At 39.6% G+C, this 14,052-nt stretch overlaps 1 protein-coding gene across 2 annotated transcripts in view; it reads right to left on the bottom strand.

The window, feature by feature from the left end:
• Positions 1-14,052, bottom strand: part of LOC139944585 (poly(A) polymerase beta-like) — a 161,176-nt gene that overhangs the window by 56,282 nt on the left and 90,842 nt on the right. For both annotated transcript variants that reach the window (XM_071941640.1, XM_071941647.1), the window contains one exon: positions 9,425-9,563. In XM_071941640.1, the coding sequence (XP_071797741.1) occupies positions 9,425-9,563 (139 nt within the window). The remainder of the gene's footprint in view (positions 1-9,424; positions 9,564-14,052) is intronic.

Here is a 14,052-nt window from a genome sequence, read left to right as displayed (position 1 = left end):
TAATATTTAATGTCTAAGTAGTCTACAACTGAAAACAAGTTTGAAAATAGGTTGTGTAGTTCTTGAGATATGGTCCCACTTCCGGTTGACTCGGAAGAAGAGGTCAAAATGGGGTCACGAATTTTCCTCAACAAAATTTAATGCCTAAGCAGTCTTTAACTGTAGAAAATAATTAAATCGGTTGTGTAACTCTTGAGATATAGTCCCACTTCCGGTTGACCCGGAATAAGAGGTCAAATCGGGGTCACGGTTACCCAATGCAAATCTATCATGACTAAGGAGTCTATTACTGAAAAAAACTTTGAATTCGGCCGTTCACTTCTTGAGATATAGTGCTGCAAAGAAAAACTCATTAAAGCTTCTAATTATCATAAATTATCACGTGATGACGTCACAGTTTTAAAATTGTGTTTTTCGTACTAACAAATTTCATAAGGTACACGATGGTGTGTAACTTACCCCAATCCAATGCCTTTTACAAAAAAACCTATTAGAACATACATTCGTTTGAACGAAAACCCTGAACTATCGTAGGATTCCAATGTATGCCTATTTGTTGTGTACAAATCCAATGGAGTATGTCCATAACACGGTTAGGAAAAAAAATACAATGATGCCAACATCAGGACATTGTGGTAGACTCCCCTCAAGTAAGTCCTCAATGCAAACAGGTCCACACTGTATTGCAACCACCCATAGAGACAGTGTACAGCCACATGAAAGCGACTGCACGCAGTTTAGTGACTACATCCAGAAGTACTACGTTGTACCCATGACGGCAAGATTTTAATTTATTCGTTAATGATAGACGTCCCTTGATTGGTTTTAATGAACGGAAACCATTATTTTTAGAATCAGTGTATTTTTTGACACAAAATATCAAATTCAGGAAACAAACAGATAAATAATTTTGAAGTTATTAAGTTTTTGACCATTTAAATGTTGACATTTGAAGAGCCATTGTGTTTGTGCACAGACACAAAACGTGCAATACATGACGTCATGGTGACGTCGTACGGATTTTAAGGCCATGGAATAGTTATACAGTACCCTCAAAGTACAAAATTGAAAAAAAAAATGCGATCGGACGTATAGTTTGTGAGATATGGCAGTCTAAAGATTGGCTAATTAAATATTCATGTCGTTATAACTTAGTTAATTAATTATTTAATTTATGCAAACTACATTTAACTGCAACTTCAAGACCTAAGCTTTAATATGATATAGGTTCTGACTCTTTTATACTAAGCCAAGTATAATTTTTGGCTGTAACAAAATGCCCTGGTTAAACCTATGGGGTTTTGACGGATACAAATAATAATAATAATAATAATAATAATAACAAATAAAAATCTTGACGATTTCAATAGCTGTTCCGACCACTACGTCGGAACAGCTAATAAAAATCTTGACGATTTCAATAGCTGTTCCGACTAAAGTTCGGAACAGCTAATAACAATAACAATAACAATAACAATAACAATAACAATAACAATAACAATAACAATAACAATAACAATAACAATAACAATAACAATAACAATAACAATAACAATAACAATAACAATAACAATAACAATAACAATAACAAAACAATAACAATAACAATAACAATAACAATAACAATAACAATAACAATAACAATAACAATAACAATAACAATAACAATAACAATAACAATAACAATAACAATAACAATAACAATAACAATAACAATAACAATAACAATAACAATAACAATAACAATAACAATAACAATAACAATAACAATAACAATAACAATAACAATAACAATAACAATAACAATAACAATAACAATAACAATAACAATAACAATAACAATAACAATAACAATAACAATAACAATAACAATAACAATAACAATAACAATAACAATAACAATAACAATAACAATAACAATAACAATAACAATAACAATAACAATAACAATAACAATAACAATAACAATAACAATAACAATAACAATAACAATAACAATAACAATAACAATAACAATAACAATAACAATAACAATAACAATAACAATAACAATAACAATAACAATAACAATAACAATAACAATAACAATAACAATAACAATAACAATAACAATAACAATAACAATAACGATAACGATAACGATAACGATAACGATAACGATAACGATAACGATAACGATAACGATAACGATAACGATAACGATAACGATAACGATAACGATAACGATAACGATAACGATAACGATAATAATAATAATAATAATAATAATAATAATAATAATAATAATAATAATAATAATAATAATAATGGCGACGAGACAAGGAACACTGCTTCCGATCGGCTCTCGATTCTATAGAAGATAAATATTGTTTCCCGCTGTTTGTTTTGCATCAAAAGTTAACTCCTTGTTGGTACTACTTGGTAGATACCGCAGGGTAAGTTTGAAGGCAACTAGTTAACACCCTGTTGCTATTTTTGGTGGAAAAAGGTTGGATTTTGTTCCTATTCGGAAAACTTTCTTCAACGTAGACCGCACCGTGTGCATTGAATCAGTGAACGGACGCGCGCATCATCTGCGTCCTTTGGAACATCTTGATTACAACCAGTGTTGAGTCTTCGTAGGGTTGGATATTCTACAGCGTTGCTGTATGTAATTCTCCCTGAAACTATAAACTTTCTCACAATTTTGTGATGTTAATAATGAGTGCTATGGAGCATCAATTCAACGGTGAAAGAGTGACAAACTCCCGGAGAGGAAGTCCTTCACCCGATCTGGTTGGTATGCCTGAGCAGGTGCTACCAGATCGTATCCAAACTGCTCACAACGGGATTCGTGGTGGAACCAGGAGAAAATGGAGTAAGAACGATAACAAAATTGCAATGGAATGTTATATTAAGAGTGAGCCGGAAAAGAGAGGATACAGAAGGAGAATGATAAGCCTATGGCAAGATAAAGGAATGTTTGAGATTAGTGAGCAGCGCCTTGCAGACCAGATAAGTACTATCAAACGGAACCAGTGGTTAACCAATGTGGAAATTGAGGAGATGAGGAGGATAGTACAAGCTGAAAGTGGTGGAACAGATATGGTTAACCACCAAATACCGGAGGAGGCGGCTGCTAGCTTACAGAGTGAAGATGAGGTGAACCAGCCAGGGGTGCGAGATGGTCAGGATGATGACGGCATCGACGATGAGGAGGGCGTAGAGTTCACGGAGGAGGAGGTGCAGATTAAGGCTAGGCTTCAAGAGGTGATGGAAGCGGCGAAAGGGTCAAACGGGTGGAGTATTCCAGCTTTGCGCCGGGTCCCAAGGAAAAGGCTGACAGAAATGTCAGCCGTGGTAAGTAAAGTCCTTGGGTCGGTAAGTACGAATAATTTATCGGAAACTAACCGTCTTATTTTTGCAGGGGCAGTTGTAGTAGGGGAAAAGTTAGGGGTAAAGGTGTCTCAACAAGGGAACAGTACACCATGGTGGAAACGTCGGCTGGAGGGTCAGATTAAAGATTTGCGAAGAGATCTCAGTAGAATAGAACAAATGAATAAGGGTTTATTGAATAGTTCAGACTTAAGGAATACAATTATGACAAAGTACAACGTCAAACGTAAGGGTGTGAGTGTTGTAATAGAGGAGATCAAGCAGAGGGTTAAGGCTAAGGCTGCAAAAGTGAAAAGGTATGACGACAGGGTTAGGCAATTTCACCAGAATAGATTATTTAACACCAATCAGCGTCAGTTATTTAAGGAATTGGATGGGAAGGCTGACAGCACGCAAGCGGGCCCGAGACCAACAGAGGCAAAAACTTTCTGGGGTGGTATTTGGGACAAACCAGTAAAACATAACCGACAAGCGGCATGGCTAACAGATGTGAAAGATGAATTGAGAGGGGTACAACAGCAAGAAGGGTTCCAGATTGACGTGGACAAGGTTAAGAAACAGATAAAGAAGGTGCCAAATTGGAAAGCCCCGGGTCTGGACCACGTGCATGGGTACTGGTTGAAGAACTTCCGTAGTTTGCATGAGCGAATGGCCCTACAATTGCAAGACTGTCTAGTACAGGGTAAGGTCCCATCTTGGATGACTGAGGCAAAAACGGTGCTGATTATGAAGGATGTCAAGAAAGGTAACATTGCCAGTAATTATAGACCAATCACGTGCTTACCTGTGATGTATAAACTCTTCACCAGTATGATTGCAGAAGACCTATACCGCCATATGGATGACCAACAGTTGTTTCCGGAGGAGCAGAAAGGCTGTAAGAAGCGGTCCAGAGGTACGAAGGATCAACTTATCATCGATAAGGCTGTACTGAAGGACTGCAGGAGCAGAAAGACTAATTTGGCAATGGCATGGATTGACTACAAGAAGGCGTATGACATGGTATCGCACACATGGATAATGGAATGTCTGGATATGGTTGGAGTGGCTGATGCAGTAAAACGTCTTTTAGGTGAGAGCATGAAGACGTGGCGAACAAATCTGACAGCCAACGATGATAATCTGGGCAAGGTATGCATAAGAAGAGGTATTTTCCAAGGGGACTCTCTGTCTCCGCTGCTGTTTGTTCTTGCACTGATGCCCCTGTCAATGATTCTAAGGAAGGTGAGTGCAGGTTATGTAATGAAGAAGGACGGATGCAAGATCAACCATCTGCTTTTTATGGACGATTTGAAGTTGTTTGCGAAGAATGAGGCCGAGATCGACTCTTTGGTGCAAACCGTCAGGATTTTCAGTGATGACATTGGGATGCAGTTCGGTCTGGAGAAATGTGCTTCAATGACCATGAAGAGGGGGAAGAGGGTACATTCCGATGGCATTGCTCTGCCTGATGGTGCACAGTTGAGGGCTTTGGGTGAGGAGGAGAGTTATCGGTATCTTGGTGTTCTTGAATCGGACCATGTCCTTCACGAGGAATCAAAGGTAAGGCTGAAGGCAGAATACATCAGGCGTGTAAAGAAATGTTTGAAGTCTAAACTAAACGGGGGGAACATGATTAAGGCGATTAACACATGGGCCGTGTCTTTGATGAGGTACAGACTAGACTTTTTTCCCAACATGAAAAATGCCTTTTTAAGGGTCTTTTCACAAAATATCGACATACGTGTCCATGGTAAAAGAAAAGGAATATTTTTCCTATACTTTGTGGATGGTAGGGACTTGGGGTGCAAATAAACAACATTAACATTTCAAATCATAATATAACACGTTGCCATGGTAACAGTTCATTTGTGTTTAGGCCACTTTGGGCCAATATTGGGGGAATGAAAAACTGTTTTTTTAAGTTAATATTTACAACTCCTCCCCACCAAAAAACAAAATTATTTCATAAAACCTTTTACATCACTACAAAGTATCATCCTTGGCCTTCCTTGAGATAAAAAAATTATTGCTTTAAATAACACCCTTGTGCTATTTTTGCATTATGCATTACAGTATGTTTTTAGAACTTGCAAAATCAACATTTTTACCATATTTTTGGCCCTCAAAATTCCATTTTTTCAGGGGTCTCAGAATATTTTCCTTTCGGTTTTGATCAGGGCCATAATTTGTCTTTTTATTTCTGGTAAGAAAAACTTGGCAAGTGTATCCTGATGTTAACAGTACTGTCTCAATAAAAGGTTTTTTGAAATAATGTTGCATTTTGGTTGGGTGGAGTTGTAAATATGAGCTAAAAACCAGTTTTTCAGACCCCAAAATCGGCCTAAAATGGCCAACAAACAAAATGAGCTGTAACCATGGCAACGGGCTATATATAGAATTGAAAATGCCGCCGTACCGCCCAGCCGCATTATAGCGATACACTGTATGCGGTACGAGGAAACCTCGCTAGCTTGTGTTTGTAGAAAAAAAGGAACATCAAAAGAAAACTCGATAGTCATTAGTAGGTCTACGCATTTGTTAATACACTGTATATCTAGTTGTTACAGATCGTTATTAATTCTCCCTTCACAGTTGACTTGTCGAAGCTAATGATGAATATGAAATAATTTAGCTCTTACGAAAAATAAAACGCTCATTTGTAAACAGGAAACTGTTCATTATTTATGATATTGTCAAAAATTAACGCCTTCGCATTTAATCAGTATGAGCATTGAGCCAGAAAAAATCCTTGAAAAGCTATTGTGTTCATTTTACCCGTGCACAAAAATATTCGCCATAAAAATTACCGTAGCCGTTTAACGAGAGGCATTTATTGTTCCCATGAGAACTTTGATACAAATATTACCGAAAGGGTAAAAAATTGTGCATACATATTAAGCCATGGCTATCTTTTAAAATTTGAACTATGATTCCAGTAATTTACTGCAAGACTCTTGAGAAATTGGATTTCAGCAAACTCGGGCGGTGCAGGGACTAAAGGGCTAAATGGCCATTCACCTGCTTTGGCCTTCTGTAAGCAGTTCCCCCATCTGTGGTGGGGTTCCTTTCAATTGTACTGTTGCAAACAATAAAAGAGTTGGTTTATTTAACTTGATAAACAATTCAATGTTTTTTGTTGATCGTTCTCAGAGACATATATAATAATTATGAATTAGTAAGATAGTGAATGGAAAAAATATCAAACTAGCCTGAATAGACTTTTGTCACTGCAAATGCATCTTACTTATTTATGTTCAGCAGGTGCAAGTTTTTACAACTTCTTTCAATGTTGTTTCATTAAAGGAACACGTTGCCTTGGATCGGTCGAGTTGGTATTTGAAAAGCGTTTGTAAACGTTTATTAAAAAATGCATATGATTAGAAAGATATTTTAAAAGTAGAATATAATGATCCATACAAGTATCACTCAAAAACATCTTTCTAACCATGCATTTTAAAACAAACTGTTACAAACGCATTTCAAAGACCAACTTAACCGATCCCAGGCAACGTGTTCCTTTTAAATAATCTCTTACGCTCATCTTGCAAATTGTTAGTATCATTGTTTTTAATAAGATCTTGGCAAACTTTTCCAACACTTTTAAGCGGGCTTTTTAATTTCCCACGTTTGTGTTGGATATGATTGGATGCTCCAAACCATCTGCCGCAAGCACAGAAACTACATTGTTTATGATCTCTATCTCTAAGAAAAGTTTTACATTTGGTAGCAGGCAGGGACCAAGGAGAGTAGGCCCTGTATTAAAGACAACTTGTAAAGAATGCTCATTGCACTCTACTTGCAATGGGAATCATACCTGTACAATAGGTAAAGTAGCCAAATCAAGAACTCTCAGTGGCAAAGCAGTGGTTATGGTTTGGTTGGATACCATTATGTTTAAATAACAACTTTGTATTCATTACTCAAAGGGCATGGAAACAGTGCCAGATTTTTAACAAGCATGCATTGTTTTTGGAAAAATTACTATACTTAAGGCATGATCAGTCACAACAGGATACAATACACACAGTGTTTCTACCCAGAAGACATGAAAACACCAATAACAACCGAACACTTTCACAAAAAGAGGCGCTATTCACAAAACATTGTTTTATGCAATGTCAAGAAATATGATTGGGGCTGGGCCGGGCAAATTGTAAAATTAAGGTCATCAACAGTTCCTGATCAATGTTGGGTAATCCACTAGTGCTAAGGAAAAGCTGCAAGATTGATAGAATTATTACTTTTTAATGTTAGAAATTCAATATGAAGAAGAAAGAACTCAAAATGCATTTTTCTGTTTGAGAAAAAAAGTCTATTTTTGAGACAGTACTGTTAACATCAGGATACACTTGCCAAGTTTTTCTTACCAGAAATAAAAAAGACAAATTTTGGCCCTGATCAAAACCGAAAGGAAAATATTCTGAGACCCCATTTCTGAAAAAAAATGAAATTTTGAGGGCAAAAAATATGGTAAAAATGTTGATTTTGCAAGTTCTAAAAACATACTCTAATGCACGTTCTAAAAATAGCACAAGGGGGAAATTTATAGCAATATTTTTTGTCTCAAGTAAAGCCAAGGATGATAATTTGTAGTGATGTAAAAGGTTTTATGAAATAATTTTGTTTTTTGGTGGGGTGGAGTTGTAAATATTAACTAAAAAAACAGTTTTTCATTCCCCAAGATCAGCCTAAAGTGGCCTAAACACACATGAACTGTTACCATGGCAACGTGTTATATTATGATTTGAAATGTAAATGTTGTTTATTTGGACCCCAAGTCCCTACCATCCTACCATCCACAAAAAAATGAAAAATATTCTTCTTCTTTTTACCATGGACACGTATGTCGATATTATGTGAAAAGACCCTTAAAAAGGCATTTTTCATGTTGTTGGGAAAAAAGTCTAGTTTTGAGGCAGTACTGTCACAACAGGATACAATTGCCCAAGTTTTTGACACCAGATATGGAAAGACCACTGTTGGCCCTAATCACAGCCGAAAGGGAAATTTTCTGAGACCCCTGGCAAGTTGACATTTTGGGGTCCAAAAATAGGGTAAAAATGTTGATTTTGCAAGTTCTAAAAACATACTGTAATGCATAATGCAAAAATAGCACAAGGGTGTTATTTAAAGCAATAATTTTTTTATCTCAAGGAAGGCCAAGGATGATACTTTGTAGTGATATAAAAGGTTTTTTGAAATAATGTTGCATTTTGGTTGGGTGGAGTTGTAAATATGAGCTAAAAACCAGTTTTTCAGACCCCAAAATCGGCCTAAAATGGCCAAAAAACAAAATGAGCTGTAACCATGGCAACGGGCTATATATAGAATTGAAAATGCAATTTTGTTTACTTGCACCCCAAGGCCTATAGTAGTGTTAAGCCAGAAATGAATTCATGGCGAACAATATTTGCAGTAAGGCTTAAATTTTCTTTGTGTGGTGGTTTGTTGAGTTTTTAAAATTTGTATTTGAAAGTACGAATGAATGTTCCTTATGATTTACTTGTACTACATATGTATTTGAATTAAAGACTCTACCTTTTTAAATGACCAATGCAAGATGAATACTAACTAGACTATCCTTAAATGAACATTATGGTTTACATATGTCAACAAGATATTTTTTGAAAAAATACATTTCAGGTTGTAAAATGCTCCATATTTCCAAGAAGATGCCTTATTCTTTTTTTCCTCTGAGCGCTTTAATAGAGACTTTCCTTTGGAGGTGTTAGGCGTAATAGAAATTCATATTATTTTTCAGATCACCATGTTCTCTGCTTACTACTTTGCAAGAAACTGTATAAGTGAAGAATGGTTTGTAACGTGGAGTACGCATGCACACAAGCAAACGTCTCTGCTAACCCATGAAATACGCAATGGGCCAGAGCTTGAGTCTGACTTGCTAAAACCTAGGCAATGGGAAGCTAATGAATATGGGTAAAAGCTGTGGACAAGAACAAACTTATTAAACATTAAATTTTAAAAGACATTGTCTACATCCTGTGCATGTGAACATTTCAAAGTGAACAAGGACAAATGTGCAAAAAATTATCAAACATTAACGTACCATTGGGTAAACACAAGAAAGAATTTGTGTACAAGGGTCGAAGGTGCAACATTAGGATAAAGTTGACATGTCCTGGCAACCAACATTGCCCAAGATACACCACCAAGGAATCCTAGAGCATTTGAGTAAACTCCTCGCTCTGCAAACAAAACAAAAACAATTATAAAGAAAAATAACATATTTAAAAAACAAACAAAAAACAAACAAAAAAACTAAAAAAACCTATAAAAAATAAAAGAATAAATAAAAACCAAAACCAAAACCAAACATACCAAACAAACAAACAAACAAACAAACAAACAAACAAAACAAACAAAACAAACAAAACAAACAAACAAACAAACAAACAAACAAACAAACAAACAAACAAACAAACAAACAAACAAACAAACAAACAAACAAACAAACAAACAAACAAACAAACAAACAAAAAACAAACAAACAAACAAACAAACAAACAAACAAACAAACAAACAAACAAACAAACAAACAAACAAACAAACAAACAAACAAACAAACAAACAAACAAACAAACAAACAAACAATCAATCAAAGTGCATCATATACACACACATACAAAAGTTTTAAAATCTTGTTTTTTTAATGATATTCATTGACCATAATAAACAGTAATTTTACTTTGAAGTAGTCAAAGACGCGTTGCTTGATTTTAGACAAATTTTAAGTTTAAGGAGGAGAAACAATTATTAGTTTTTATTTGATGCAATGTACCTTAAACAAAAACATCTAACAGATCAATGATGATAAACTAAATACAAAACTACTAAACGTCTGGGTCAGCCTTTCACAAAGAATAACTCCAATGTTGCAGCAGTCTGAGGAATATGCATTAGATCAGTATCAGAACAAAATCAAAACAAACCTATTCAATACGAGAACGCTTGTATCTCCAGTTCGTGAGCATTAATTTGTAAAATGTCTATTTATAAAACCCCCAGACAGTTTCGCTATTTCTATTGGTGTGTTTAAATATTACGCTTGGCGCTAATTAACGCATAATGTAAAAAATACACCGGTAATCAATGTACATCTATTAGTGCACGCATGCAAATAACAAGGGGTTTAGGGTCACAGGCATTTTGACGTGACAAGAACTGAAATTTTACAACAAGTTTTGTATATCATCTGTAGACAGCCTTGTCACTGTCATGATCATACTAGTGTTTAAAGTCACCTGGAACAAACAAACAACAAACAAAAAACAAAAACAAACAAACGACAAACGACAAACGACGACACCGACAACAACCGACGACTACCGACAACTAACGACGACAACCGTCGACAACCAACGACAACTGACGACAACTGACGACAACCGGCGACAAAAGGACAAAAGACAAAGGACGACGACGACAACCACAACGACAACAACAACAACAACAACCCTAAGCTGCCTGTAATGCTAGGAGTCCACTGGGCCAGCGCCAGTTGGTGCCAGTTCGCGCCAAAGATTGTGTGATTGGCCCGTAGTGGCTCGCTGTGGCGCCGAATTAATGTCCGCTCGGCATGTGTCACCAAGTGCGCGAAATGCCACCCAGCTTGCTCCAAAATGTTGCGCCAGTTTGCGCCAGTTCGCGACATTACAAGGCCATTTGATTCCAACATTCACCCTGCAGGCGCCAGTCGCGCCAATAGACGGCTACTTTGCGCCACTTGGTGATTATTTTGTGCCAAAGGTCGCCAAATTGGTTTGAACTTGCCGCCGCTTGGCGCGACTTGACGACTATATAAATACCGGCCATCGGCTACCTGGTTCAGACCCTCCTCAGTTGCATCTTTGTTGAAAATTGTGTGAAATCTTGTAGAAATTGGGAAGGAAAAACTGCGTGGAGGTTTTGTTGAGTCGAATCTTGAAAGATGTGTGAGAAAGTCCTGCGATGCGGCCCTGCTTTTATAGGTGGAGCCAAATGGCGGGCAACCAGGTGGCATTTGGCGGGAAGTAGTAACCAATCGGGTACCATTTGGCGCGCTTTGGCGGGCTATCCGCCTCTGTTGGAATTATTTGGCACGTAGTAGCGCAACCAAGGTGCCACTCAAGCGTCACTCTGTTGTGTTGGCACTGCATGCGATTCATCGCGCCTTGATTGACATCACGAACAGCGCCCTAATTTGTTAAAACCTTAGTTAATTGTTTATTCATATTCCACTAATCAAAACACATATTTTAGTTACAAAAGCTTCAAAAAACCACTCCCAGGTGACTTTAAGTTGCGACTATTGATTGACTAGTTGAGTCGTGACCGCCGCTTTTCGACTTTCCAAATAATCGCGACGCACTGACTTTTCAGAGTATTTTACTCAATGACAATGTTCTTGGGAAACAATCAGTGACATTCCTTCAAGACAAGTCCTGTTTAATGCAGGGATGAAATTCTGAAAAAATGAAAAAGACGGAAATTTGTTATCACTAGAGGTGAAATCCCGGATGGCTGTAACTATCCAAAGCGCGATCGTATTGCGGGATGCTGGTCGAAATGGCGGAACCATGGACACGAACAGCTGTTCGTGGCCGGTTTGGATTGACTTTGTGTGGTCGATGTACCACTTTAATGCCCATACCGGGCACCAAAGTTTGTCGGCCGCAACCGCCGCAAAGGCTTTAAGGTCGGGGACAAAGATGTCTGGGGGTTCGAAAGAACTGGATTGGTTCTTGGCCAGAAACCCCGCCGTAGGAATCAGGCGGACTCCTCCGGGTTCCCACCGGTATGTCCTGCCGCCACTGTAAAGGAGTGGAGTGATTGACGGACGCTACCACTGTTGATGTCAGAGTGCACCACGACGGCCTGCCCCACTTACTGTGCCCGGAAGTGCTGGAGGGCATTTCGGACCGCCAGCATTTCCAGGACGTTGATGTGGGTTGAGTGGTGTTCCGGGCCCCAGACCCCCGCTATCTGAAGGGGGTCGAGGGGCGCCCCCAACTGTACAGAGATGCGTCGGTGACGATCGGGGCAGGCGGAACACTCGACCACGTGTGAGGTTGGTGTCCCCCACCCACCATTGGAGGTGGGGGGTCAGCCAAGGCGTGGGGGGGGGGGGATCCTTGTGAACTCGAGTGCATAGCCGCACTCGATCATCTCGAGAACCCACCTTTCGGACATGATCTGAGCCCAGGACCCCAGAAATTCCTGAAGGTGGCTTCCCATGGGTCTGTCGGCGGGAGGTCGTCTGGGAAGTCACTTCCGCCACACCCGGGATATCCTGGGTGGGCGTGCGTTCTATTTGCTGTTCCTTGGTTTCCACGAAAACCACCACGGGTGGGTCTTTGTGGACGTCGGCGGGGAATAGCAAACAAGGCTTGTTTGTGTTTCTTCGCCGCTGGTGCGGAGGACTGCGGTTTCTTGAGGTTGACCTTGTCAGTGGCCTTTAGGCGTCTGGCCTCGGCCTCCATAGATTCTTGGAGCAGGGTCTGTCCTCCTCTTAAACGATCGCCATTCAACAGGGGAATTGTCCGTTTTCTCAGCAAGAAGAACCAGAACACGGGCCATGTCCCTCTGGACAAAGCGCAGTTCTGTCTCGGCAATTGAGAGCCATTGAGCACATGAGATCATCTCGTCGTCTTCCGGGGACGAGTTGCCGGACACGGGAGGGTCAGACACGCTCAGTGACTGTTCATCCAAGGGCAGGGCTGTGCCTAAGGCATGTTGCTCTACATCCTGATCGGAGACAAAGGACCCCGAAGGGTGTATGCTGATCTCCGTCTGGGATTGTGCTGGTGCACCCGTGCGTGACAGCACACCAATCTGTTCCAAAGAGTCCTGGGCCGCTAAAGTAACGGTGGCCGCTAAAGTCTGGAATGCCGTCGGGAATTCGTCCCGGGATAGCGGTTTGCTACCCCGAAGATGTTTCCTATGGGCGTCAGGCAAAGACTCGTCAGATGACCGCAAATGACGGTCCTTTCTGGGCTTCTGCCTCTTGTTCGGTACCCAGTCACAGGACGAATCCGAGGCCCTCTCGAGGAAGCCTGAGTTACAGGAATACCCGAGCAACGGGTGAAACCTAAAGACGAGGCCGGGCCCTGTGAGTGGGTTATTAAGGGGGAATCCCAGGTACCCGACTGCACCATTAATCCTCTTCCCCATGGCTAGCGCCCCACAGCCCATGGCATGGGCGGGTGCCGTTCGGGTTGGATTACCTCGTAAAAGACCGTCACCGACCGTCTTGGGGAAATCCACGTGGTCGGTACAGGTCTGGTACTCTGAGCCGTGTGGAGGGGGGATGCCCCCAGCCTCAGAGACCCCGAGGCGGTGTGGGAGAGCAAGTATCTGGAATTGTAAAACTTACTATTTAAAAAGCTTTACTTAAAGTTTTATTTGGGATTTTGCCACTAAATCCTCATTTCAAAGTGAAAAGGAACAAATATTTGACTCGCTCAGCGGGCTATGTAACACCCCTGCCCATTTGGCATTGGGTTTTTACTCGCCCGACCATGCCAACGCTGTTTTCACTCGAATTTGGCGACCGGTGACCACTTTTTTCAAACCCTGTTACACACTTAAAGCTTAGAATAGTAATCAAAACTGTTTTATAGAATATAGAAGAGTTTGCGGTAACACCATGTAATAACAATCTCTAAATGAGTTGGGGTGGTTCTGAAAAGAACCGTT

Source organism: Asterias amurensis, chromosome 1, assembly GCF_032118995.1.
Source record: "Asterias amurensis chromosome 1, ASM3211899v1".
Taxonomy (NCBI): domain Eukaryota; kingdom Metazoa; phylum Echinodermata; class Asteroidea; order Forcipulatida; family Asteriidae; genus Asterias; species Asterias amurensis.
This window is presented reverse-complemented; position numbering and strand designations above follow the sequence as displayed.